We start from the raw sequence: 27,751 nt of genomic DNA, 5'->3' as shown, positions 1-27,751 counted from the left end.
CCAGGCCTTAGTCCAAAAAAAAAAAACTCAAATTTGTTGCAGATTAGTCTTGAGTCTAGAAAAATATCATAGGAATTAAAAAAACATTTGTTTCTTAGTATTGTTGTGAGATATTTATTTATTATTTCATTAAAAAAATAATTTTTTACTAATTTAAAAAAATATCAACTAATTATTATAAAAAAGGTAGATAAACAGTTTTTTCATTTACTTCGTCCAAGTAATTTTTGCTGGTGAATGATTAGTAAAACATGTTTCCTTTCTTTTTTTTTTTTAAAAAAGGACAAATAGACCCTGATTTTTTGCTCTGCGGATATTTTTGTCTCTGATCATTGAAAAATACTTTTAAATTTCTGATCTTCACAAAACTTGGACGGATCAGTCCTTGACGGAGGCATTTGGACGGATCAGTCCCTGACGGAGGCATTTAAGCGGAAGGACTGATCCGTCCAAATTTTGTGAAGGTCAGGAACTTAAAAGTATTTTTTAATGGTTAGAGACAAAAATGCTCGTAGAACAAAAGGTTAAGTAGCTATTTGTCTTTTTTTTTTTTTTTTTCTTTCCCAACACATGACAGCACATATAAAATGTTTTTCAATGAGATTTCTTGGCAGAGTGGACTGCGTCGTTTGTGGGAGTGTTGAGGCCGCACCGCTACCAGTCTGAAACCGTAACGTCTCTTTCTCTGCTGTTTATTTGTTAGTACTTAAGAAAGAATTAAAAGGTAATTAGTAGTTTAATTGAGTATTTACCTTGTTGCTGTCGACAGAACTTGTTTAACAAAAGGTGTATAAAGAAAAAGAAAAGAAGCAATCATTTAATTTGACCATTGCAACGGATCAAGCAAGCAAGGAGGAAGAGTAGAGAGAGCTAGTTTCCTTTCCTTTCCTTTCATTTCATTTCATTCCTTTCAAAATGAGCAACGAATAGTGAGTTTCCTTTCCTCTCTTTCTCTCTCTCTTTCCCCTTTTTAAGTTTAATTATTAATATTAATTAATTGTTGTAATTTGAATGGATTTGACAGCGATTACCTCTTCAAGCTTCTACTAATCGGTGACTCGTCCGTCGGAAAATCTTGCCTCCTCCTCAGATTCGCTGTAAAACCCTCCTTTTCACTCTCTTTTTTCCTCTTCTTCTAATTGTTCACCCGCTCTCTGTCTTTGATTAATTTCTTCAGGATGATTCTTATATCGACAGCTACATCAGCACCATTGGAGTTGATTTCGTATGTAACCTAATATTTTCCATTTGTTACTTTGCTTCACTGTTTACGCCTTTCTCAATACTCATTATAATTTCACTCTATTATTTATTTATTTATTTTCAGAAAATCAGAACTGTGGAGCTGGAAGGGAAGACCATCAAGCTGCAGATTGTGAGTTTTTTTCTTTTTTTTTTTAAATATTATGTCAATTTCTATGGCCCTTTTTTTTCTGTTTGTAACCCTTGTTTCCGTCGGTGATCTAACTATACATGTCCAATCTTGCAAAAGCCTCAAAACTATATACTAAAAATGAAGAAGCTTCGTTATGTTTTAAACAAAACAATTAACGCACATGCCATGGCTTCTTTTAGTTCCATTATTATTATTATTATATATCTGGCTTGGTTTCAACTACATTTAGGTTTGTACTTTCTTCTCATTAAAACCAATCCTATTATGAGTATAATGCCCCACATCCCTCAGATTACAAATTTACTCACCTTTGGCGTAGTAATCTGTGGACTGTGGTCCATGGAATGTGTACAGCATAAACAACGATAGTGAATTCTTGATTTCTCTCATGTGTCCTCTCTGTCTGTGTGATTTTGACATAACCAATTTCGGCAAAGTTCAGCATGGTCATAACCATTTTGTTATAACGGTGTGCTCCAGTCTCTGATTATGGTGGCCACATGGTAACATTGCATTTCTTTCTTATAGTTGCACTCTTGAGGCTGAATGTGTCTGTTTTGATGTATTTTCTAGATGTCTTTGTAATTAGAACTCAATTGCATGATTCATTTTGTCTCACTGCAAATCTTTGAAAGAAGGATCAATGATGGTGCCCAGTGTTCAAGAGTCAAGACACCATCTTTCTTCCTAAGAATTGATGTCTGATACTTTCTCTATTTAATTTGTTTAGTGGGATACGGCTGGTCAGGAGCGCTTTAGGACCATAACAAGCAGTTATTACAGGGGAGCACATGGAATTATTGTAAGTAACTTTCTTGTCATATGAATCCTCTAAAGCTAGAAATGCATGCTTGCCTTAGCACCAATAAACTTGTTTTTAAAGCAAACATCTAAAATTATGGAGTTCGGGATTGTGACAGATTGTCTATGATGTTACCGAGATGGAAAGCTTCAACAATGTGAAGCAGTGGTTGCATGAGATAGATAGATATGCTAGTGACAGTGTCTGCAAGCTTCTTGTGGGCAATAAATGTGATTTAGTTGAGAATAAGGTTGTTGATACTCAAACTGCTAAGGTAAATGTCTAAGTATCTTTTTGTTTTCCTGTGCACATTCATTGAGCAATTTTCTTGTTTCTTGGAAGTTTTTCCTTTTTTTTTCCAATTAATTTTTATACCTTTTCATACATGTTTTCTTTCATCATATTTATTGTTCAACAGAAGTTTTTACTCTAAGGTCTAGATCATGTTTAGGTAACCTTCCATGTGTTAGCATGTAATGTTTCCTATTTCCTTTAGGAGCACATGTTCGTCTTGTGATATGTTTCAGTAGTTATTACTGATTAATGAATATAGAATTGTTTACTCAAAGAAGTAAACGAGTGACTCCACAGTAATTAAATATTTACTCTCCATGTAAAATAAGAGAAGAGTAAGAAAACCATAGTTTGTCTAACATTATTGTGTTATAATCATATATGACAGGCATTTGCAGATGAGCTTGGCATCCCTTTCCTCGAGACAAGTGCTAAAGATTCAATCAATGTGGAGCAGGCTTTCTTAACTATGGCAGCAGAGATTAAGAAGAAGTATCTAATATTTCTTGCTTCCCCTCTTTTTCATTTGAGACCGTTACCAGATTACATAGGCCAATAAAAACTGTGATTTTTTGTTCTTTGATTACTTTTGTGGAGATTTCAACACTAAAAAATATTGAAAGGCCATGATAAGTTTATGCCCCTTTTCTTCTTAAACTTGTGCTAGATTTTTATGCAGTGTTAATGTTCTATTACACGAATCATCTTACATTTAGTAGCATGTAATCTATTATGGAAAAGTATTGATTGTGTGATGTTTTGGAACCTACCTGTAGGATGGGAAGCCAACCAACTGCTAGTAATTCGTCAGAAACTGTTCAAATGAAGGGACAACCAATTTCTCAGAAAAACAACTGCTGTGGTTAGGTAGAAGTCTTAGATTTTCTACTCAAATGTTAACTGTTATATGAAAATACAGACACTGTTCTCGACTTTGTTATGTTATGTTACAATAACTGTTGCAATGTCTATATTTAAATCCTTGGATAATGAAGGAATCCAACTTAAAATTTCTTAAATCTGTGTGACATAGATGATAGTAGTTGTAAATTCTTGGATGATGGAGAAAAATGTCAGATTAATGTTATTTTTATATTTAGTTTTTTTTATAAATATATCATTCTTATATTTTGTGAGTGTTTGTGTTTAAATGAAGTTGAAGTATTTTTTTAAATCAAAATTAGTAGTAATGTTTTTTGGATATAACAAATATATATTTGTTTTAAAACGATAAAATTACAATTAAAGTCATATCATGTTTGGATAAAATATTTTTTTAAAAAAAATTCAAACATTATATTTTTAATATAAAATAATTTAATCACCTACATAATTATTAATTAATGATGACAAGGAAGTGAAGCAACCCAACGTACACGCAAATTGAAAAGGAAGAAAACTAGTGGCAGAAAAAAAAAAGGGGTCTAAGAAAATAGAACATGACTTGGGCATACTAATGTTGGAACGTTTCATTGCTCAAGGTATGAACAAAGGTACATTCGATTTGCTTGCTGGAGTACACTATATCCAGCAAGGGATAATAGAAATTGTTGTTTTTGTTAGCCTCTTCAACAAATAGACTTTAGGAACTGCTTTAATGGTTTGGTTTTTCCATTCTTATACTACTTGAAATGAGCTTCTCAATTTGAGTCAATCATAGTCTAATATTTATAGGCTCAATTTGTGATATGTGCTGCATTTGAAACAAATTTCAAAGTATCACAACAAAGTATAAGACAGAAAAAAAAGACAAACAATGAGCAATATGTTATTTAAATAGCAGAGATTCCTTGATTGAATTACTACCCAGATAAAGATCCAACACCTTGTGATTTTTTGTTTATTTATTTATGTATACTTTTTGGTGTGCCTAATTACATGTGCATGCAGATCCCACGGGTTAATTGATAATAATAATTTGTTGCTCAAATTTTACATATAGATGAATACAAACATAAGTTTGGTACCCTTTGTTTGAAAGTTTGATACAAAATCATTGTTTCACATCCTTAAAATATCACTGTATAGACAGAATAGTGGGAGAAAAAGTTTGAATTTAAGATTTCATATATAATACTTAAACTCATTAAACCCACTCGTAATGGTCTCTGAGTGAAAAAAAATCTGATAACATAAGGAGAAAATCAGAAGAAGTCGCCCAAAATGTCGTAAGCAGGTGTGTAATAAAATTTATAAATGATTTTAAGCTCTTGGAATATTAAGGGGTTGAGAGGTGTTGCAAAATTGAACATGATTAGAAACTTCAAAAATAAGTTTATATTAGGGTGAATTATATGATAAAATGTAAGTTTACAGATCTTTCTTTTTATGGGATGAAAGAGAAATTGAAAAAACTAGAACCCACATTTTGAACAATAAAATAATAAAAAATAATTATAAAAAGAATTTATATTCTCTCTATACAACTTTAATCTGTACAGTAGAGTGTCCCTTAGATTAGATATTTTGGGTTGATAGAAACAAAAAAAAGAAGAGGTGAATAAATATGATGTAGCTAGAATTTGAGGTAATGATAGAGCTAGTTGGGAGTGTGTTAATTCTGTTGGAGTGTCCGGAGGTTTACTATTAATTTGGGATGAATTAGTATTTAAATTGATGAATTGCTATAAAGGAGATAGGTGGTTATATGTAAAAGGAGTGATGACCAAAGATAATTTTCACTGTGCATTTGTCTGGTGTATGGCCCGCATGTGAGAGACGAAAAACTCTTAATGTGGGAGGAATTAAGTTATATTACAGGATTGTGTCAAACTCCATTTTGCTACATGGGAGATTTCAATGAGATTGTGCGTATAGAGAAAAGAAAAGGGGCGACCAACTTGTCAGCTTCTGCTGAAGACTTCAAAGCATGGCTCAATGATATGGAGTTGGTGGATTTGGCAATCAATGATCGCAAGTATACATGGTTTAGAGGCCAGTGCTGCAGCCGTATTGATAGAAGCCTGGTTAGCTTGGAATGGCTAGATGCATACCCAGATACTCGCCTAAGAGGAGGCCTGAGGGGCCTTTCAGATCATTGTCCTCTAATAGTGAAAGATAGAAGAATAGCTCAGGGACCAAGACCGTTCCGCAGTTTAGACACATGGTTCACGCATGAAGGCTTTCTAAAGATGATAAAGGAAGAATGGAGGGGATTGGGCGATGTGCAGTTCCTGGACAAACTGAAGGCGCTGGCAAAACCACTAGGTAGATGGCACAAGCAGCACTTTGGGAATATACGTGAGAAGATCCAAAGGTTTGAGGACGAGATCAAGAAAGTGGATGACATGGTTAGCAACGGTGTATACAATGGTACAGTAGAAGCAAGAAGAAAGGCACTGGTAAGATGTTGTGAGGTATGGTATGAGAGACAAGATATACACTGGAAGCAAATGTCTAGGTCTCATCATGCCAAGGAGATGGATAGGAATACCAGGTACTTTCACAATATTGCATCAGCAAGGAGAAGGAATAATCGGATTGAGTCTCTAGTGATTAATGGAAGGTTGGTAAGGAATCATGCACGAATTAACGTTGCAATTAGAGATTTCTACAGGAACCTATACCACCAGGACGAGCCGCCAAATATCAGTTTTCGAGATGGGTTAGTCAATCGGTTGGAGATGGAGGAAGTCCAAGCACTAGAGGTGTTACCGACGGTGGAGGAAGTAAAGGAGGTAGTATGGGACTGTGAATCATCTAAGGCTTCGGGTAGCGATGGATATAACATGAATTTTATAAAAAGATGTTGGGAGGAGATTGGGGTGGAATTCACTAAAGCTGTGATGAGCTTCTTTGAGACAGAGAGACTACCAGCAGACTCCAATATTACTTGGGTAGCGTTGGTTCCGAAGTTTGTGGGCGCGAAGGAGATAAAGGACCATAGACCGATCAGTATGGTTGGTTGCATCTACAAGGTCATATTAAAAGTGTTGACAAGAAGAATGAGGAGCGTAATGCCAGGATTGGTTGGAGAATCACAGAGTGCATTTATCAAGGGCAGGCGAATACATGATGGAGCGTTAATTGCCTGTGAAATTGTACAGTGGCTAAAAATGAAGAAGAAGGCATCAGCTATCATCAAATTGGACTTCCAGAAAGCCTATGATAGAGTCAAATGGAATTTTATTGATATTGTGCTGGAAAAGATGGGGTTTGGTAGAAGATGGAGGGCATGGATTGTAGAGTGCATTAGATCAGTTTCTATATCTATAATGGTTAATGGGGCTCCATCCAAACCATTCAAGATGGAAAGTGGACTTCGACAAGGCGACCCGTTATTACCTTTTCTATTTGTCCTCGTTGTAGATGTGCTGAACAGGATGATCGGGGAGGCGGTAAGAAATAGGAGAATATCCCCTCTATTAGTTGACAGGGACAATATAGAGCTATCTCACCTTCAGTTTGCTGATGACACTATATTGTTCTGTCCACTAGAGGAGGAGACAGTGAGAAACTACAAGAGGCTCCTGAGGTGTTTTGAGGTTATGTCGGGATTGAGCATTAACTTTGACAAGTCTAGTTTGATACCAGTAAATTGCAGTGAGGCTTGGGTGAGTCAAATGTGCATATTATTAGGATGTCAGGCGGCGAATCTACCAGTGAAGTATTTGGGAATTAATCTAGGTGCAAACCCGAGGCTGGTAAAAATATGGAAGCCAGTAATAGATAAGGTGGAGAAGAAATTGAGTTTGTGGAAAGCAAAGGTGCTCAGTAAAGCGGGGAAGTTGGTTCTCATCAAATCTGTGATTAATAGTCTACCTACGTACTATTTGAGCTTGTATAAAATGCCAGTTACGGTGGCAAAAGAATAATCTCATTGCAACGAAGATTCTTTTGGGGGAAGGACGACGGACGACCTGGACTGGCTCTTGTAAAATGGGAGATGATACAGGCACCGAAAAAACTAGGGGGACTAAGTGTGGGAGATGCGATGATTCGTAATACCGCATTGTTGTTTAAATGGTGGTGGAGATTCTCTAAGGAAGAATGCTCTCTATGGAAGAAGATAGTGTGCTCATGCAATAATCTAAACCCTGGGCAGTTATTGTCTACTCAAGCTATACCAGCAAAAGGGGGTCCGTGGAGAGATATTTGTTACTTGCAAATCAAGGAGCAGCATGTCAGACAGAAGATGATTGACGGGTTGGCTATGGAAGTAGGCGATGATAGACTAACCATATTTTGGGAAGATACATGGCTACAGTCAGGGAATCTAAAAGACTCATTTCCAAGACTCTACTTAATTTCAGATAATAAGGGATCCGTGATTGGGGAGTGTTAATTTTGGGATGGGATAGAGTGGGTTTGGAACTTCCATTGGAGGAGGAAACTCCGACAATGGGAGACTGACAGTTTGAACCAAATGCTTGAGATCTTGCAAGCTATGAGACTGATAGCAGACACACAAGATAGAGTGGTGTGAAAACTTGATAAAGAAGACATTTATACAACTAACTCATTTGTGCAGGTTTTGCAGGTACAGACATTGACGGATGATATCCTCAGCTATAAGTTCACAAATAAAATATGGAAAGGAATTGTTCCACCGCGGGTAGAGTTGTTTACTTGGTTCGTGCGAAAAACATGGTTAGTGGGATTCTTCTCAATTATATGGAATATCTGATTATGTAGAAATGAGGTCATTTTTCATAACAAGACAGCGGAAGTGGTAGATTGCGTTGCTAAGATGTTTGGTTGCTTTAGAGAGTGGTGCAAAAGGTAACTCATGTTGTTGATGGCTATGCCGAAGATAACATAGGAGTTGCAAAACTGTTTATTATGTTTTCTTGTATGCTCCACTGAATGTGTTGAGCTCATTTTTCTTCAAAAAAAAAAAAAAAAAAAAAACTGATAACACATGTTGATATGATATATGAAAATTCAAAATCAAAATACATACATTGCTGTAAAAAAAAAATCTTGATCACATAATTTTTTTTTGTACTCAGTATATTCATTCATTTAAGGGTCTGCTGTTGGTTGGGTTGTTGCATGCACAATGTGGGATTTGAATCTTTAACATTTGTTTAAGCAGACGAGCGAGCTATCGACTAACCTAAGTTGGTTTGATCACACATTATTGATTGTATATTTTCCCTATCAAATAAGATATTTCCATGTTGGACAACAAAAATTGGGCCCAAAACTTGTCTATTAGTGACACCATTGAATGATTAGTTTTTAGAAGAATATTATATGCAGTAGAGGCCCAGCAAAGATGACATTTCTATCTGCCTCATACAGCGCTGCATCTGGGTTCTAATCCCAGCTGAGGCTGGTTGTTGGTTTAAGAATCCATGATACCCATGGTAGTGTATGTGAGTGTGTTGTGTGTGTGTGAAATATGGGTGTAATTTCTAGGATCGGGGGCTATCCAATCCACTTGACAAAAAAAAAAAAAGAAGAATATTATATAAGATGAAGATTAGCCATATTTACTCTCTATTATTTTATAAAAGGGGTTATGTTACCATTTTGTTTTTAGTAACATCTCCAATAATCGACAAAAAGAAATCATGGGACCGAATGCGGATTATTTTAGCATACTACTGGCTGCGGTTTTAATATAAAGCACATTATATAACAATATATATACTGAAATATAAAAAAATTATATATTTATAATTAAAATATAAATAAATATATTATTAAAATATGAGTAAAGATCCAATCCGGTCCTTATCTGTTTTCATGAAAGACAATGCGATTTCTATAAAAAAAAACAGACACTTTGGTCCTCAATCTTTTTATTTTGGGACAATACGATCCTTCTATTAAAAAAAATTGTTAAATAATAACAAAAATTATCATCACCAATACCAATATTATCAACATTAAAGTTATCTTCTTTCATTTCTTATTCGATGTTTTTTTTCCTTTAAAAGGTATTTGTACTACAATTATTTTTTTTGCGACATTATTTTCATCAATGGTTTTTCTTCACTTAACCACCATTGGTGAATGAATTTTTCAAAAACAAACTTATTAATAGTTTGTGGAGTTTTAAAACCCCACAAAATTCAAATAAAATCCCCCCACAAAACTAATTTTTATTATTATTTAATGAATTTTTTAACAAAGAGATCGTATTGTCCCAAAATAAAAAAGTTGAGGGTCGAAGTGTCCATTTTTTTTTTTTGGATAGGGATGGCTTTGTCATTCGTGAAAATTAACAAAGATCGGGTTGGGTATTTACTCTTAAAATATTATTAGAGTTGTTAGTAGTTGAGAGTTAAATTAGTAATGACTAACCAAGTTGGGTTGGTCTAGTGGTTAGCTCACTAGTCCGCTTAAGCAAGTGTCGGGGGTTCGAATCCCGCCTTGTGCATGCAGCAACCCATTGGCCAGCGGCAAACCCTTAAATGGAGCTCAGTACCGCGACGGATTAGTCCTTGACTTGTCGGGTTGGGGGATACCGTGGGAAACCAAAAAAAATTAGTAATGACTAGTAGTTAGTAGATTGATATTTATGAGATTAGTTGGTAATATCTTTAATTTCTTGTAAAGAAGGTGACTCTTGTATCATGTAACAACAACTTCAACACAACAACTTTACATATAATATTATCTTCTTATTCTTCTCTTCTCCCAAAAATTTAACATGGTATCAGAATAACTTTGAAGAGGATAAGTCATTAGTTTTTCAGTGAAAAATCACCATGTTTCTTTTTCACCCAAATATTTTCATCTATAATTTTTTCTTTGTTCTTGTTACTGATACTTTTTCACCTCACCAAATAATCCATCCTTTTCGTCTTGTCCTTCCAAGTCCAACGGACCCAAACTTATGGCTGTTGAGAGCTAAAAGGCGCCTTCACGCGCTTCTCAAAGTTTGTTGTCACCGTCACTTCTTCTTTTTTCTTCTCTTCTTATTCGTCCCTTTTCTCCTTCTTCCTCTGTCAAGAACCACCCCCCTGTCCATACATTTTCTCCCTATCTTTATCTATCTGTTCACCCTGCTGCTGGCCAGCCTGTGTCGCCGCGACATCTCCGACATCCCCCTTTTTTTTTTTCTATTGTTTTTCTTCCTACTCCTTCCTGATTATCTCACTCTCAAACACAGAACTAGAGCAGTAGCCTTATTCCTCATTTTCTCTATGACCAAAATCACCAGCCCGCAACACACGCGTCTTCCTTCTTCTTCTGCGTCACAGCGCTACACGCATCGTCTCCTCCGCGTCACTGCACGCTGCTCACATCTTTCCCTAATCAGAGCCGAAGGCATTTTTCTCTTTCTTGTCATGACCAGAATCGCGACCTATGCTGCACGTCTCTTCTTCTGTGTCGTCGTGTTGCACGCCTCTTTCTCAACCATCTCATCAAAACTTATTCAAGTTGGGGATTATTAATATCTTTCATCCACCGAGACATATTAAAATATTATTAGAGTTGTTAGTAGTTTTGAGTTAAGTTAGTAATGACTAGTAGTTAGTAGATGAATATTTATAAAGTTAGTTGATAATATCCCTATAAATAAAGTGACTCTTGTATTATATAACAACAACTTCAACACAACAACTTTACATATAATATTATCTTTCTTATTATGCTCTTTTCTCAGAAATTTAACATATATAAAAATATAATGACAACAGATTTTTTGTATTTATTAACATTTGGTTTCATCATCGTGAAAAAGTTTGATTATTTTATAAAAAAAATTGAGTATTTTATTATAAAAAATTTGATTATTTTAAATTTTAATGGCTATTCACTTTATCGAAAAATATAAAATAATACATATATAAATATACCAACTAATTTTTAGTATTTGTAAACATTTTTTTTATTAATTTTAAATTCAACTAATAACTTAATTCCTTGGCACAATAGGAAAAGTCAATAACTTAATAATTAGTTTTTTAAAAATATTTTTTGGTGTCTATAATTAGTCTTTTATATACACATGATATATGTGATTTATGTGTAAAAATATGGATTAAAGAGATGGTAGGCGAAGAAATTATTATTTAAATTAAATTTAATTAAACCTTTTTTATTTTTTTTTTGCTTTTTTTAATTAAAATTTTTTATTATCAATTCTTAAATTATTAGACCAATTTAATTAAATTTAGTCACTAAAATAATTTTATAATATAACATCACCGGTTGAATTAATAGTCAAAAGTCAAAACCGCTAATGAAAAAAAAAAACAACAAATTGGCACCTAAAAAATGCAATTGTGAGTAAAATTGTTGGTTTTGTTTTTTGAATGATAACACCTAACTTAATTATTTTGTGACACATTAATTGTCTAAATTTTTGGATACCAATTTAATGTATACATAACAATATTTTCACTATTAACTCATAAAAATATTGAATAATTTCCTAAGTCATCTTTTTTTATTTTTATTCTAGGAAGGAAGAAAAAGAATTTATTCCTGTAAACTTTTAATTTTTTTTTTTAAAAATATTTTATAAAATAAAAATAATTTAATATTTAAATATTTTATGTAAACTATTATTTTATTTATTAATTATATTTAGATATAATGATATAAAAATATTATTTATTTATTATATTAAAATTTGTATGAAGCACACTGACAAATAAAAAATTTGAACACCAGCCAAACAAGTTTAAAAAAAATTAAAAGGGAGTGAGAGACAAAAGTAGGTAATAAGTGACAAAAATTTAAAAGGCAATTGTCATTTCATGTTCATAATCAATTAATCATACCTAACCTAGCTAAACCCTCAATCCCCTTCTCTAAACCCTTTCTTCACTCTCCACTCTTCACTCTTCACTCTTGAATCTTGATTCCTCTCTTTTCTCAATCATCACAATGCAGTCCACTCTCTTCTTACCCACCTCGCTCCCCACTCTCCACCGCCGCACTCTCCCCTTCTTCTCCATCAGAGCCTCCCAATCCTCTCCCTCCGTCACCGTCGACTCCCCGCCGGAGTCCTCCTCCGCCGCCGCCGCCACCCAAAAGCTCAACAAGTACAGCTCCCGAATAACCCAACCAAAGTCCCAAGGAGCCTCCCAGGCCGTACTCTATGGCGTGGGTCTCTCCGAGGACGACATGGACAAGCCCCAGATTGGCGTCTCTTCCGTCTGGTACGAGGGTAACACCTGCAACATGCACCTTCTGGAACTTTCCGAGGCCGTTAAAGAAGGCGTTAGGGAAGCCGGCATGATCCCCTTCAGGTTCAACACCATCGGTGTCAGCGACGCCATTTCCATGGGTACGAGGGGCATGTGCTACAGCTTGCAGTCCAGGGACCTCATCGCTGATAGCATTGAAACCGTTATGAGTGCTCAGTGGTATGATGGCAACATCTCCATCCCTGGCTGTGACAAAAATGTAAACACTTTTTACCTTCACTTTTCAACTTGTTTTTCATACTGTTTTTCTTAAGCAAGGTTTTAATTTTGTGTTTATGTGAATGGGGATATACAAAGGTTACTTTTTTTTAGAGTGAAGTTCTTTTAGTTCGGTAGGCCGGAATATAGATTAGATAAAAGAGAGTGTTTTTGCTAACTTTGTTTTGTTGGGTTTCTTTAGTTTGCAGATTTGGTGGATTGATTTTTGTTGGTTAATACGTTCGTTTGTCTGCAATAGCTCAGTTGTTAGCTTGTCAAGTTTCCAATTTCTGCTGTATTGCTGTGATTACTTGTGTATGTTTTAGAGGAGTTGTAGATTGTATTCTTTTAGTAGTTGAGTCATACATCTCACAGTTTTACAGATGCCAGGTACAATCATGGCAATGGGCCGCCTCAACAGACCAAGCATTATGGTTTATGGTGGGACTATAAAGGTAGGAGGAAATTCGGCTATGCCCTCTTGTAATTGTTTTAGATTTCACTTGATCAATGTAATTAACATGTTTGTGAAGCCAGCTGCAGCCCCCTAACTGTTCATTTCCTTAGTGAAAATGTGAAATGTCATTACTGATTCTGAGGTTGTTTATATTCTTTCTAATGTTTATTGTAATATTCCTTTTTGCAGCCTGGTCATTTTCAGGGTAATACATTCGACATAGTATCTGCCTTTCAGGTATAAGAAATAAATGTCTCGAGTCAAATTCCGTCTTAATGTGATTCCTGTTTAGTTAATTTCTTCATATTTGATTTTGCACCAATTAAAACAAAGGCAAGTTTTTTCAAGAGATAGAAGAAAGAACTTAATGAGGAGAGTGGAAAATATTGCTTGAACAGTTAAAATATGAAAATGAATAAAAGAAAAACATATACTAACTGGTTCTCTCTGAGGTCCTTTATACTTGCAAGAAATTATTAGAGAAAATCTTATATTGTCAATTAGGATGTCATATTCCCTATGTCTGGAGTCTGGACCATCTTCCTAGAAATAACGGAGCTCCTCTTTAAATCGAAAAATTGAGAATTTTGTAATGGTCAGCACTTTAAAATGCTGTACTTTATAATATATATCTGTTTCCCTGAATATCTCAGAAGTTGGATACCACTATGTCACATTTAACCAGAAATTTTGCTGTAGATTTATGGTGAATATGTGAGTGGATCAATTGACGATCAATACCGACAAAATGTTCTCCGCAACTCTTGCCCGGGTGCTGGGGCTTGTGGAGGAATGTATACAGCCAATACCATGGCTTCTGCAATAGAAGCTATGGGAATGTCTCTTCCTTATAGGTAAGTATGTTATGTAGGTTGACATTGTTTTTCCTCATCTTTTTTGGTCCCAAGAAAAATAAAATAAAATATGTGGTTTCCTTTATTTTTTACTTCTATAGCTCATCTACACCTGCTGAGGATCCATTAAAGTTGGATGAGTGCCGATTAGCTGGAAAATATCTTCTCGAATTGTTGAAGATGGACTTGAAGCCCCGAGATATCATCACTCGTAAATCACTACGCAATGCAATGGTTATAGTTATGGCACTTGGTGGATCTACCAATGCTGTGTTACATTTAATTGCTATAGCCAAGTAAGTGAAGTTTGGTGCCAAAATTCTTACTCAGATAACAATTCTAATTGGAAAGGTCATATAATGATTTTGGCAGGTCTGTTGGCATCGAATTGTCTCTTGATGATTTCCAAAAGGTTAGCGATGAGGTTCCTTTCCTTGCAGATCTCAAGCCTAGTGGAAAATATGTCATGGAAGATGTTCACAAGGTATGTATTTAATTTTTATGTTAACTAATGGAGTATTGCTTCAGCTTTTTTTTTTTTTTCAATGGTACCAAATTAGGTTGTAAAAAAACCTCAAGAAAATAAAGTGAATGGTGTAGAGATGAGAAATATTGCATTCAATGGGTATATAGGATAGGATAAAGAAAGAATGAATTAGAGTGAAATTTGGGGTTGTACCCACTATGGAAAGGATGGTGCAATTTCAACTTAGGTGGTTTGGTCATATGTGGAGTAGGCATGATAAATTCCGGATAAATCACACGGAGGGAAGCTCAGCAGTTAAAACTTAAGAGTTGACCGAAAAACTCTTGGAGAAACAACTTAAAGATTTAGGTTTAAATAGTTTTAAAATAGATTTGGTTTATTATATGGTATTATGGCACTCTCTTATCAATGTAAATGTAGCTGATCCTGCTTAGTTGAACAAGGTTTGATTGTTGTTATCTTTCTTGAAGTCATGCTTGTGGTGCCTATGCTATTCTATTCTATCATATATTGCTTGAAACTCATTTTTGTTTTTGATAGATTGGAGGAACCCCTGCTGTTATCCGCTACCTTCTTGAGCAAGGCTTTCTAGAGGGGGACTGTTTGACTGGTATGGCCATTTGTCTTTGTGTGTTTAGAAAAGAAGATTCTTTCCTGCAGAATATGCATGTCACTAACATAGACATACCTCTTCTATAGTTACTGGGAGGACACTTGCTGAAAATTCTGAACTTGTTCCTCCCTTGTCCCCGGGCCAGGTATGAGTATCATGACATTTATGTTTAATTTTATCAATGCTAACACTTCACAGTTCCCACAATTTGATTGTTAATGAATTAATCTCTTGCAAGCTACAAATTTTGTGTTATGTGTGGTTCAGGAAATAATAAGGCCTATAGAAAATCCCATAAAGAAGACAGCGCACATTCAAATATTATACGGAAACCTTGCCCCACAGGGTTCTGTTGCTAAAATTACTGGAAAAGAGGGGCTATACTTCTCTGGTGAAGTTTCTCTCTGTATTTTATGAATTTCTTAAAATATTGCTTTGGATAAATTATGTTTGCCTGAATCACATGTTAATGACATGGATTTTTCAACAGGCCCTGCACTTGTATTTGAAGGAGAGGAGTCAATGATTGCTGCCATTTCAGAGGATCCTTCAAGTTTTAAGGTATTTCTTTCCACTGCCTTGTTACGCTTTACACGGATTTAACCACTGCTAAATTGAAATCATTAATTGAATCTCTGCATATGATATTCCACTTTGTCAGGGGAAAGTGGTTGTAATTAGGGGAGAGGGACCTAAGGGCGGTCCAGGCATGCCTGAGATGTTAACACCAACAAGTGCAATAATGGGTGCAGGGCTTGGAAAGGTCTGACCTATGATATCTTTGTTTATTCTATTTACTTTCTTTGTAATAGTCTTTTCTACAGGTAAACAGTCTTACTGTAGACATGATACACAATAAAGCTCAATAGTGTCGTCTGATCCACGTGGCCGACCCTACCTAGTGGGATAAGGAGGCTTTGTTTTTGTTTATTGTTGTTTTCTCTGATACTGTAGGAGTCTCAATTAATATGAATCCTTGTCTATCTATCTATCAATGCTGGCAAATATGCTTAATTTGATTTTATTTTATTTTGTAATTTACAAGAGACCGTGATAATGGACCTAATTATTGACATTTCTTACATTTGGATGCTGCAGGAAGTTGCCTTGTTGACTGATGGGAGATTTTCAGGAGGATCACATGGATTTGTTGTTGGCCATATATGCCCTGAAGCACAGGTTAATTGACTATGCTATATTATCATTTTATTATGGCTATAATAAGCTTAAAAAAAATTGAAGATGCTAACAATGTAAAATCTTTGATATTCGATCAAATGATTTTCTGTAACATGTTCCTGCTGTCGTTATATTATCTAAAATGATATAGATAGAGATGGTATTTATTTCGTGACATGTTCTTGTACTCAATCTATGAAGAAAAATCTTATAGTTCCTTGTAGCAGCTGATAATACTTGTGGTTTAATTGATGTTACAGGAGGGTGGTCCAATCGGCTTGATTCAAAACGGAGATGTCATCAACATCGACGTCCAGAAGAGGAGGATTGATACTTTGGTATCCGACGAGGAGATGGAGGCACGCAAGAAGAAATGGTCTGCTCCGCCATACAAAGCTAACCAAGGAGTTCTCTACAAGGTATGATGAGACATGAAGTTCCTTAAGATGCAACAAAAGAAAAATGAAAAAATAAATACACTTTATTTCTTGTGCTTTTATGCTTAGCTTTTATTTGGTTTCTGAATTGCAGTACATTAAAAATGTGAAATCAGCTTCTAGCGGATGTGTGACGGATGAGTAAAGAGAGAGAGAGAGAGAGAGAGAGAGAGAGAGAGAGAGATAGAGCAGAGTTTTGGTGAGTAGCAGAGGGAGAAAAAGAGGGTCATATGTGTTTTTTTGGGGTGTTATTAATATTTAGGCCTAAAAGGGTGCATAGCAATGTAGCTTGATGTATCTCTTGTGAATTATAATTATTCTTTTGCTACTTCATTATGGACCAGTTATCATTTTTGTAATTTTTGTGTGAATTTGTTTAATGTTGTGTATCAGTTAATGAATAAATGTTAGTTTGAACATTTCTCTTGGGAGAAATGAGAAATCAATGTTCTTAAAATAGATTTCATCATTCGGATGAAAATCATAATAAAGCTCAATATTTTCTGTTTTCTGTAGACAAAAGAATCAAATAAAATAAAATAATGAGTTAATTGTCAAATTGGTCCTCGAAAGATTACGCGATTGTCATTCTCATCTCCGAATGATTTTTTTAATCAAATTAGTCCCTGAAAGATTTAACATAAGTTGCGTTTGTCCTTCCATTAACTGTTTAACCCATTCCGTTAACGTTGTTTCACGCGTAGCGTTAAGTGAAACGACACCGTTTGTGGGTTATACTTCAAACGACATTGTCTCTTACTTCCTCAACCCCCATTACTCTTCCCTCAAAACAGACGAAACAAACACAGAGAAGAGGAAGAATTGACAATCGTAGGAACGGCGGAGGCACCCCTTCATCGGCAACGCTTCACCGACTGCGACTACGCTTGAGTGGCTCGGTCTCTAGGCCACCGTTGCTTGGGCGTCCCAGGCTCGATCTTCTCCTCCCAGTCAAGAGAAACAGAGAGAGAAGACGAAGAATCAACGATCATTGGAAGGGCAGAGGTGTTGTCATCGCTAAAATCATGTTTCTTGATAAATTAGTATTACCCACATGCATTGTTTATGATAATTGATTTGTTTCCCTAACCTTGTACAAAAGTTTTATACTTGATGAGCATAGCCAAATTGATCAAATTACTCCAGGTATCTATGGATTGAAATTAACGAACATAGCCAATTAATCATGGTAGTAGTATTATTTTTTTGGTCATCACAATGCAATCTATCGTCACTTAGATTTAAAAAAAAAATATCGAATAACAAAGTAAAAAAAATCGAAAACAGAGCACACAAATTTTAATCAACTTGTAACAAATTAACTAAATAAAAAAGAGAATCAATCAAAACCCTAACATTACCACCAGGCACCAGCAAAAAAACCCAACCTGAAACCCATTGAAGGAAACATTGATTATCTCTCTCGCAGATGACAGTGTCTTCCACGACGGTGCGATGGTAGTCTCTCACACTATGCGAACGCAATCGCACTACTCACTGCGTCGCCGATGATAGCACCATCTTCTTCTCTTTGATCGGAGCTTCGCCGCCTTCTTTCTTCATTCTTTGAGTGGTTAAAGAATAGAGAGTGACTGAGTGAAGCTGTAAATGGAAGGAGATGAAGCTCCACTAAATACTAAACGACATCGTGTTTGAATCAGAGACTTATAATAATTAAAACGGCATCGTTTTAATGTCAGTGTTAGCAACTTAACGATCCACGTGGCCAAATGTTAACGGAATCTGTTAATCCATTGACAGAAAAACCAACGCGATTGCTTTTAAATTATTCGAAGACTAATTTGATTAAAAAAATTATTTAGGGATGATTTTAAAAAATACTCTTTCAAGAACCAATTTAACTATTAACTCATAAAATAATAGACAGACAAGTATAAATAACATGCAATAAAGCAAAAATCATTTACCTACTTCTAGATTGCCCAATGTACGGAAACGTCAACATGGGCAACCCAAGGCCGAAGCAACAAATTGACTCGTTCATTTAGGACTGGCTTCCTTGACTTTTTTTTTTTTTTTTTCTCAATTAGTATGATATTTTATTATATAAAATCACTATATTTTTCTTTTTGTCACTTAATAAGTCTATAATAAAAAATATTTTGCAACATTACTAGAAAAATTGATATCTATTTCCTAATAAATTTGTGTCCACCGTTTCAAGTATACTGATCCATCAAGCAAATGATGGTGGTATGGGCACATTGGATATTGGTCAACGGACTAATCTTGACTTTATTTGGAATAAGTCAACCTTATTACATTTACATACTTTTATAGCCATAAAAGTCTACTTTCACTTTCACTTATCTCTAGCTGTTATCTCTTAATTCGTATCTGTTGTGCACCACCAAGCTGTCCAAGCATCAATTTTTGACTAAAATCAGTGGTCAAAGAATCATAAATAATATATCATTCATCAGGATATGATCCACACATGCATGTTGCTCTTTCTATAAAAGGGTAACTTAAACATTATTAACAACACATCAAACAAACACCATTGCCTTCATCACCATGGCTACTACATCTTTTGCCATCAATTTTTTCATCCTATCAATAATATCTCTTATCTCACTTCCATGCTTATCAGCATCATCACACTCTCCCTTTCTCCTTCCAATCAAGAAAGATTATTCAACCAACCTCTTCTACACCACACTTGCCATAGGAACACCATCAAAGAGCTTCAATCTAGCCATTGATCTTGCAGGAGAGAATCTTTGGTATGACTGTGACAAAAACTACAATTCATCATCCTACAGCCCTATCACCTGTGACTCAAAATCATGCCCCAAAGACGCAAATGGCTGCGTTGGCTGCAATGGTGCATTCAAGCCAGGATGCACAAACAACACTTGTGGTGCCACAACAATCAACCAACTAGCAAAGTTCATCTTTGGTGGTGGTTATGGTGAAGATATAATAGTCATTTCTCAAATGAAAGTTCATGGCTTGATTTCGGCCTGCATTGAAGCCGAAGGATTCACTTCCGGTTCCCCTCTAGAAGGTTTACCTAGGAACACTAAAGGGATCTTAGGCCTTTCAAGATCACAACTTGCATTACCAAATCAACTTGCATTGGAAAACAAGGTTCAACCCAAATTTTCTATCTGCTTGCCTTCTTCAAACAAGTTAGGATACACCAATTTAATGGTTGAATCCATTGATGGGTCAGTGTCCAAATTTGTCCAAACCACACCATTGATCATCAACCCTGTTTCAACCGGTGCTGTTTCTGTCAAGGGCGTACCCTCTAAGGAATACTTCATTGATGTCAAATCAGTTAAGATTGATGGCAATGTTTTGAACATCAAGCCTTCACTCTTGTCCATTGACAACAAGGGAAATGGTGGCACCAAAATCAGCACAATTAGTCCTTTTACTGAGCTACAAAGCTCTGTGTATAAGCCTTTCATTCGAGATTTCGTTAAGAAGGCTTTGGATAGAAAAATGAAGAGAGTTGCTTCAGTTGCACCATTTGAGGCATGCTTTGATTCTAGAACTATTAAGAAATCTGTCACTGGATTTGTTGTTCCAACCATTGATCTTGTGCTACAAGGGGGAGTGCAATGGAGAATTCATGGTGCAAATTCAATGGTAATGGCAAAGGAGAATGTGGCATGTCTTGCATTTGTTGATGGAGGGACAGAACCAAGAATGTCATTTGTGAAAGCATCAATTGTCGTTGGAGGGTATCAGTTGGTTGATAATCTTTTGGTCTTTGATTTGGATTCATCAAAATTAAGCTTCAGCTCCTCGCTTTTGCTCCATAATGCAAGTTGTTCCCACTAATGAATAATGTTACAGTATAGGACCATAGGTTATGTTGTAATGCATTTGAATTTTGTTATTGTTGAATAATAATATACTGTTATGGTGTTTATTTCTTTGGAGCAGAATGAATAAATTATGTTTGCTTTTGTTGCAAACATTAATCAGTTGAGAGAGACAGTTTATTCAATAGATTTTACCAACTGACTTTCTGAGTGGCCAAGATTGCAAGTAATTAAGTAAGTGAAAATGTGTTGATAACAATTACCTTTACTTTTTAAAAATCTAAACTCAATTTTATTAACCATTTAGAGAATGTATCAGTTTCAATTAATGCTCAAATTTGTAATTTACAGAGTCAGGCAGTATATTCATTTTATACAACTAAAAATTATTACACATTCTTGCTTACTTGAAATCATATTAAATTAAAAAAACTAATTGCTCTAATGCAAGGGTTGATACTTGATATACCATTAATATCATTCAATTGTATGGATCTTCAGTGGACACAAATACAACTCAATGTCTTTTTCTTGATTGTATTGTTATGTATGTATATAAATAAAAATGGTTAGATATCTAACTTTTAACTCTTATAATTAATTATTGTACCTTAATTTGTAGTGTCATTTACTGAATAATTTTTTGGATTTGGATCTTCTAAATTTTGAATTTCACTTTACAAGGTAAAGTATAATCTCTAACCATTTATTTTATAGATGTGACTAAGAGAAAATATGAGAGAGAAACTATTCTAAAGTGAGAGATCACACTTTACCCTCTCAAGTAAAAATTCAAAATTTAGAGAATCCAAATTCTAATTTTTTACCTACTTTTATTATATTAAAAGATCAATGTATCTATATACAGTGAGTGATATGGAGTAACAGATGTTCTTTTTACTTAACAAGTGATTCATATTCGAACCAGATCTCATACTCCTTATAAAATCTCTTGAATAATTGCCTCCACCAAACAAAATTTAAAAGGGAGATAGCATCGCATTTCAAACATAGATATAACTCTCAAGTGCATGGTATCCACTTGTGGCAACCTGTACGGAATGTCAAGATAGGCAACCAAAGCAATAACTGAATTGTACCTTGGAATGCAAAATGGGAGACAACTCACCTTAAGTTATCTTCATGTAATAATTGTTAAAAACTGTTATTTAAGTCAGCTTTACGTGAAAACATGTTAGTACTTACTTGTTATGGACTGTCACAGTCCAGTCCGCTTACCCGACAGGTCGAACCAGCCTCCACAACAGAGGCAACCCAATGGGTCGGCCCCCCACGCCGACCCGAAGCACGCGCAACTTACCACAAAGTGGCTCGAGTCATCACGCCTAGTAACCGGTCGGGTCGGTACCCTCGAGGCGTCACCCGAGACCCCCGACCCGAAGACTGAAACGCCCTGCTCTTCTCCACGTGGATTAGGACAGCTCATGTAAACTTCCTGGCCAGTGGGCTAAGTCACCTATGGACCCACCCAGCGCAGTATATAAGGGAAGAGGCTAGCTCTTCCCCCAAGGTATATGACATCTTACCCAATTCCACTATCACCTCGGACGCTGACTTGATCGTCGGAGTATCCTTGCAGGTGGCCACCCCGTCCACGCCGTCTCCCTCGTCACCAACTTCCAGCTGGCACCTCTACTCCCGCTCCAAGTCCGTTCAGGGCCTCACCCGCTTATTCTCTCCACACCATCTGACCCGTCGAGTGCCCAAGGTACCCTAAGGCAACGAACATTACCCAAACAATGTGCCATCATCATCCAGCAATTGATGGTGCTAACTGCTACGGCCACATTTATAGCTGCTGTTTTCTCTCTTGTGCAATACCATTACCACCAGCAAGCATCCATTCTTGACTAAAATCAATGCTCAAAGAATCATAAATATGATAATGATCAATCATCAGGATATGATCCACACAAATAAATGGTGCTCCATTTATAAAAGGGTAACTCAGTTAAGTTAACAACACATCAAACACCATTGCCTTCATCTATCACAATGGCTACTACAACTTTTGCTATCAACTTCTTCATCCTATCAATAATCTCTCTTTTCTCAGTTCCATGCTTATTAGCAGCATCACCACCACATTCTCCCTATCTCCTTCCAATCAAGAAAGACCCTTCAACCAACCTCTTCTACACCACACTTGCCATAGGAACACCATCAAAGAGCTTCAATCTAGCCATTGATCTTGCAGGGGAAAACCTCTGGTATTACTGTGACAAGAACTACAATTCATCATCCTACAGCCCTATCAGCTGCGACTCAAAATCATGCCCTGAAGATGCAATCGGCTGCATTAGCTGCACCAGCGGTCCCTTCAAACCGGGCTGCACAAACAACACTTGTGGTGCCTCTGCAATCAACCAACTAGCCAAGTTCATCTTTGGTGGTGGTTATGGTGAAGATATAATAGTCATTTCTCAAATGAAAGTTCATGGCTTGATTTCGGCCTGCATTGAAGCCGAAGGATTCACTTCCGGTTCCCCTCTAGAAGGTTTACCTAAGAGCACTAAAGGGATCTTAGGCCTTTCAAGATCACAACTTGCATTACCAAATCAACTTGCATTGGAAAACAAGGTTCAACCCAAATTTTCTATCTGCTTACCTTCTTCAAACAAGTTAGGATACACCAATTTAATGGTTGAATCCATTGATGGGTCAGTGTCCAAATTTGTCCAAACCACACCATTGATCATCAACCCTGTTTCAACCGGTGCTGTTTCTGTCAAGGGCGTACCCTCTAAGGAATACTTCATTGATGTCAAATCAGTTAAGATTGATGGCAATGTTTTGAACATCAAGCCTTCACAGTTGTCCATTGACAAAAAGGGAAATGGTGGCACCAAAATCAGCACAATGAGTCCTTTTACTGAGCTACAAAGCTCTGTGTATAAGCCTTTCGTTCGAGATTTTGTTAAGAAGGCTTTGGATATAAAAATGAAGAGAGTTGCTTCAGTTGCACCATTTGAGGCATGCTTTGATTCTAGAACTATTAAGAAATCTGTCACTGGATTTGTTGTTCCTACCATTGATCTTGTGTTACAAGGGGGAGTGCAATGGAGAATTCATGGTGCAAATTCAATGGTAATGGCAAAGGAGAATGTGGCATGTCTTGCATTTGTTGATGGAGGGACAGAACCAAGAATGTCATTTGTGAAAGCATCAATTGTCATTGGAGGGTATCAGTTGGTTGATAATCTTTTAGTCTTTGATTTGGATTCATCAAAATTAAGCTTCAGTTCCTCACTTTTGCTCCATAATGCAAGTTGCTCCCACTTATGATATATGGCATTTGAATTACTCTTATGCTGAATGGGAATAATATATTGTATGCTGTTTATGTCCTTGATTATGCATGTTTTCTTGGTATCTGTAGTAATCCCATATATCAAATTTTGTAAGCAAATTTACTATCTCGGTGCTGATGCTATGGCCTTTATTTTCAATAGTTTTAGATCAATGGTGAGATTAGGTTGAAATGCTCTTTCAAAAACTCTCAATTTTGGGAAAAGTAGTTACTTTTTTTTAAGGCACATCTCATCCATAACCAATTAATCTCTCTGGTAGATCAATATGTTAATTAAAATTCATAAACCAGATTTTATAGGTCATACTATAGTTTTGTACATTTTAAGGACTAGATAGTTTTAGATATAATTTTTTTCTTTCCATTTGATAGAGAAAAAATCACATATGACATATCTAAAGAAAGAAGAATTGTTTAAATTAAGATTAAGGGTCATACACTGTTGGTTAGGGCTGCACACAGATAGAATTGGATATAGTCTAAAATTTTATCCGATTTGCACTGCATTCATCGGATCAGATCGAATACGATATTCGTATTTTTTCAGGCTGGATCCGATCCGATCCGACATAATTCAAAAAAACAATTTTAAGATTTTGTTTGGCTGTTTTTATAAAAAAAATATCCAGAAAATTTATTTTTCACCTGTTTAAGCTTATTTACTCCTAAAATATTATCAATAAAAATTCTCTTGAATAACAAAAACAAAATAATAACACAAGATTTAAATTTAATTATTTCAAGTTGAAATACAACATAAAAAATTAAAAACAAGATATCATAAAATTCATAAAATAACACACTAAAATTCATATCACATTAGAGTTTACTTTAACAATGCTATTTATATGAGATGTGCGGATATGCGAATTTGCAGATCGGATCCGCGGATATCACTGCCAAATTCGCAATCCGATTCTATCATAGTGCGAATCGGATAATATCCACAAAATTCGGATCGAATGCAAATAATTATCACGAATATGCGAATATTATCCGATCCATGTGCAGCTCTAGCGTTGGTGTGCACAATTGTAACGATGATCATAGTCAGAAAAAGAACAATTAGTTGAATCTAATCCTTCTGCTAAATAATAATTATCAGTTACCAAAAGAAAGCAACAGTAATTATTAATTAATAATCTTCCATATAATGAATGCTCATCCATTTTGAAAAGTCAACTCGTCTCTGCTTCACCCCATTAAAGGGCCAACTTATTTCATATTATTTATTGGGAGGTAAAATCCTAAAAAATGGATTTGTTGGTGATTTTTAAAATATGAAAATAAATAAAATTTCTCATTGGCGAATTGTGAATTTTAATTTAAAATTTAAAAAAGTGAATTCGCCGATTCACCAACAGCAAATTGTCTTTTTTATTATTGTTAAATTTTTTAAGAATACAAATATACAATACGCTATTGACAAATTCTGATATTTTAAAAAACACAAATCTAAACATCATATACAAATTAAAAAGTTATCTTTTTAACTAAAAGTAATGGATAAAAATTCAGGTCCAATCAACTTCATAATTGATAATTCTTAAATAATTTAACTGATTATCTTATAATTTTTAATTATCAATTTTATATGAAATTAATTATATCTGACTTTTTATCAAAATAAATAATTAAATAATAATATCGATAATAAAAAGATCAAATTACAAAAGTGCCCCTTTTCCTGTACTGGTGTACGATTAGGCCTCAACCTCGTGAATTAATACGAAACAGATATTCTGCAATTTCCGGGTGCCAATACCTTTCATTTAGTGTTAAACTGTGTGCCGCATATTGTGCAATAAAATAAATAAATAAATGGAAAGTAATAACAAAAGTGCCTTATAATGAAATGAATGGTGCATAATGGATATGCTCTTCCCACTATCAAAATATTCCACAACGTGTTCCATTTCCATATTCACATTATTGCCTATCATGTTCATCATATCTTATCACACCGACAAAATAAACACACACATAATTAAGCCTAAAACAAAACAACTCAATCAACTGATTAAAGCTCATACCAGAGAACTATCCAATTATCAAAAGGTGCCTTCAACTTCCCAACAATAACCATTAGTAGTATACACACAAAACATTTAAGTGGTTCTAAGGTGATTACAAAAACTGATACTAAAATGTTCAGCATTCACCCATAATCTAAAAAAAGAAAACAAAAAAACTATGTATTATGCCTCATCAATTATATATCATAATCAATAGCAAGGGTTATTTTGGTCAAATCATTCTGCTGCAACCATGGAAGAAGCAAGCCTCTTGAAATCAGAACAACTAGTTTGCTTCATCAAAAGTGAATTGCTGAATCCAACCATGTTAGTATCAAGATCAATCTGAACCAAAACATCCTCCAATTGAAATCCTCCAATCACAATATTATTCTTTGCATCCACACCACCATCCAAGAACCCTAAGCACATAACCTTTTCGTTGACCTGCACCATTGAGTTCCTTCCATGGATGCTCCACTTCACCATCTCACTCTGAAGCACAAAGTCAATAATTGGCACACTTGGGTTCCCCTCAGAACTGAAACAAAGACCAAAAGGTGCTAAAGCTTCCACCTTTGCCATGTTCATGGCCAAAGCAGCTTTCAAGAAAGCACTCTCAAAAATCTCATAGATTGAACTGTGCAAAGTTGTGAAAGGCACAACCGTACTCAACATAGCTCCATTGCCATCTTGTGACAGCGATGGCGTGTTAAAGGAAACCTTTTTCCCACCGATTTTGACGGAATTGACGTTGATGAAATACTCCTGTGAATTAGGGTTCTTCTGGTTGTTGGTGGTGGTCACAAGGGGTGTGAAGGTTAAAGATCTGAGAATTTCATCAGATGGTTGAAATTCATAACCCATGTTACCAAAAACGACAACCCCAGATGAAGATGAGACACAAAAACTCATCTTTCTTTGAGTTGTAAGAGAATCAAAGATCTGTGATGTGAATGAACTTCGAGATTTTCCAAGACCTGCAATTCCCTTGGCACCACTCGCTAAACCCTTCAAGAGAAGTGTTGGTGAACAAGCAAAGAGAATCTGACTCTTTGGTCCTTCTTCTTCTTCAAGCTTCCACCTTTTCAGTGCTATGAGGTCCTGAACGAGCTCACCCTCCGAGGATTTTGTTCCGGTGATGCTGTTTTGAGAGAGAATTTGACATGGCTGGTCAAGTTCTTCAGGGTTTGAGAGGCTTGTGACCCATGCCTGAGTCTCAATTTCGTGGCTTTTCGCCGTGAGGCACTGAATCGAACGGTGAGGAACAGAGATTGAGGAAGAAGACGGGGCGTTCCTCGATGCACAATCGATCCAGAGGTTGGAACCCCCAAGATCCAGAACAAGGTTTGTGGGAACAAGAGGGGTTCCATAAGAGAGTGTGGTCAAGTATTGAAGCGTTGCAGAGTCTTTTGTTACAGGGAGAATCAGAGAAGAAGCTGAGATCTGAACATGGAAGAGGGTGAAGAAAAGAAAGGAAAGGAGAAGAAAGAGAGAGGAAGAAGAAGCCATGGTAGTAGAAGAAGAAGAAGTTGGTTTGGTAGTTGAAGAAGTAAGAAGCTATGAGGTGTGTTCGGTGATGGGTCGCCGCGGCTGCGTTAAAAACTGAAACTTTTTAGTTTTTAGTTTCGTTTTTGGGGGCTTTGGAAAATTGGATGGATAAGGTCTATGATTATTGATTAATGAATCGTTGTTGAGTGTTATTTCTGCTTTTCTTTTTCCCTAATTTATTTATTTTTTACCTTTTCTTTCTTTATTATTATTATTTTGTTG

The 27,751-nt window shown here is 35.6% G+C and overlaps 4 protein-coding genes and 1 pseudogene across 4 annotated transcripts; 4 read left to right on the top strand and 1 right to left on the bottom strand.

The window, feature by feature from the left end:
- The first annotated feature begins 50 nt into the window (after positions 1–50).
- LOC107638595 (ras-related protein RABD1) lies at positions 51–3,585 on the top strand. Its single transcript, XM_016341932.3, has 10 exons — positions 51–253; positions 533–670; positions 770–929; positions 1,025–1,097; positions 1,178–1,225; positions 1,328–1,375; positions 2,127–2,198; positions 2,317–2,472; positions 2,881–2,984; positions 3,269–3,585. The coding sequence occupies exons 3-10, from the start codon at positions 916–918 to the stop codon at positions 3,357–3,359; spliced, it is 606 nt and encodes a 201-aa protein (XP_016197418.1). The 5' UTR covers positions 51–253; positions 533–670; positions 770–915; the 3' UTR covers positions 3,360–3,585.
- An 8,537-nt stretch (positions 3,586–12,122) lies between these two features.
- Positions 12,123–17,274, top strand: LOC107638594 (dehydratase family). The gene is made up of 14 exons (XM_088483981.1): positions 12,123–12,806; positions 13,189–13,260; positions 13,452–13,499; positions 13,962–14,116; positions 14,218–14,412; positions 14,489–14,600; positions 15,144–15,213; positions 15,303–15,361; positions 15,484–15,607; positions 15,707–15,777; positions 15,878–15,979; positions 16,315–16,395; positions 16,656–16,814; positions 16,927–17,274. The coding sequence occupies exons 1-14, from the start codon at positions 12,285–12,287 to the stop codon at positions 16,975–16,977; spliced, it is 1,821 nt and encodes a 606-aa protein (XP_088340107.1). The 5' UTR covers positions 12,123–12,284; the 3' UTR covers positions 16,978–17,274.
- A 2,069-nt stretch (positions 17,275–19,343) lies between these two features.
- LOC107637532 (putative aspartic proteinase GIP2) lies at positions 19,344–20,739 on the top strand. Its single transcript, XM_016340941.3, has one exon. The coding sequence runs from the start codon at positions 19,371–19,373 to the stop codon at positions 20,646–20,648; it is 1,278 nt and encodes a 425-aa protein (XP_016196427.1). The 5' UTR covers positions 19,344–19,370; the 3' UTR covers positions 20,649–20,739.
- A 1,727-nt stretch (positions 20,740–22,466) lies between these two features.
- Positions 22,467–23,991, top strand: LOC107637531 (putative aspartic proteinase GIP2 pseudogene; annotated as a pseudogene).
- A 1,860-nt stretch (positions 23,992–25,851) lies between these two features.
- Positions 25,852–27,751, bottom strand: LOC107638593 (putative aspartic proteinase GIP2). Its single transcript, XM_016341930.3, has one exon. It carries the CDS (start codon positions 27,488–27,490, stop codon positions 26,216–26,218), a length of 1,275 nt encoding a protein of 424 aa, XP_016197416.1. The 5' UTR covers positions 27,491–27,751; the 3' UTR covers positions 25,852–26,215.

The sequence above is a fragment of the Arachis ipaensis genome, chromosome B4 (genome assembly GCF_059453495.1).
Source record: "Arachis ipaensis isolate K30076 ecotype BB chromosome B4, ASM5945349v1, whole genome shotgun sequence".
Taxonomy (NCBI): Eukaryota; Viridiplantae; Streptophyta; class Magnoliopsida; order Fabales; family Fabaceae; genus Arachis; species Arachis ipaensis.
Note: the sequence above shows the minus strand (reverse complement) of the source record. Positions and strands in the feature narration are given on the sequence as shown.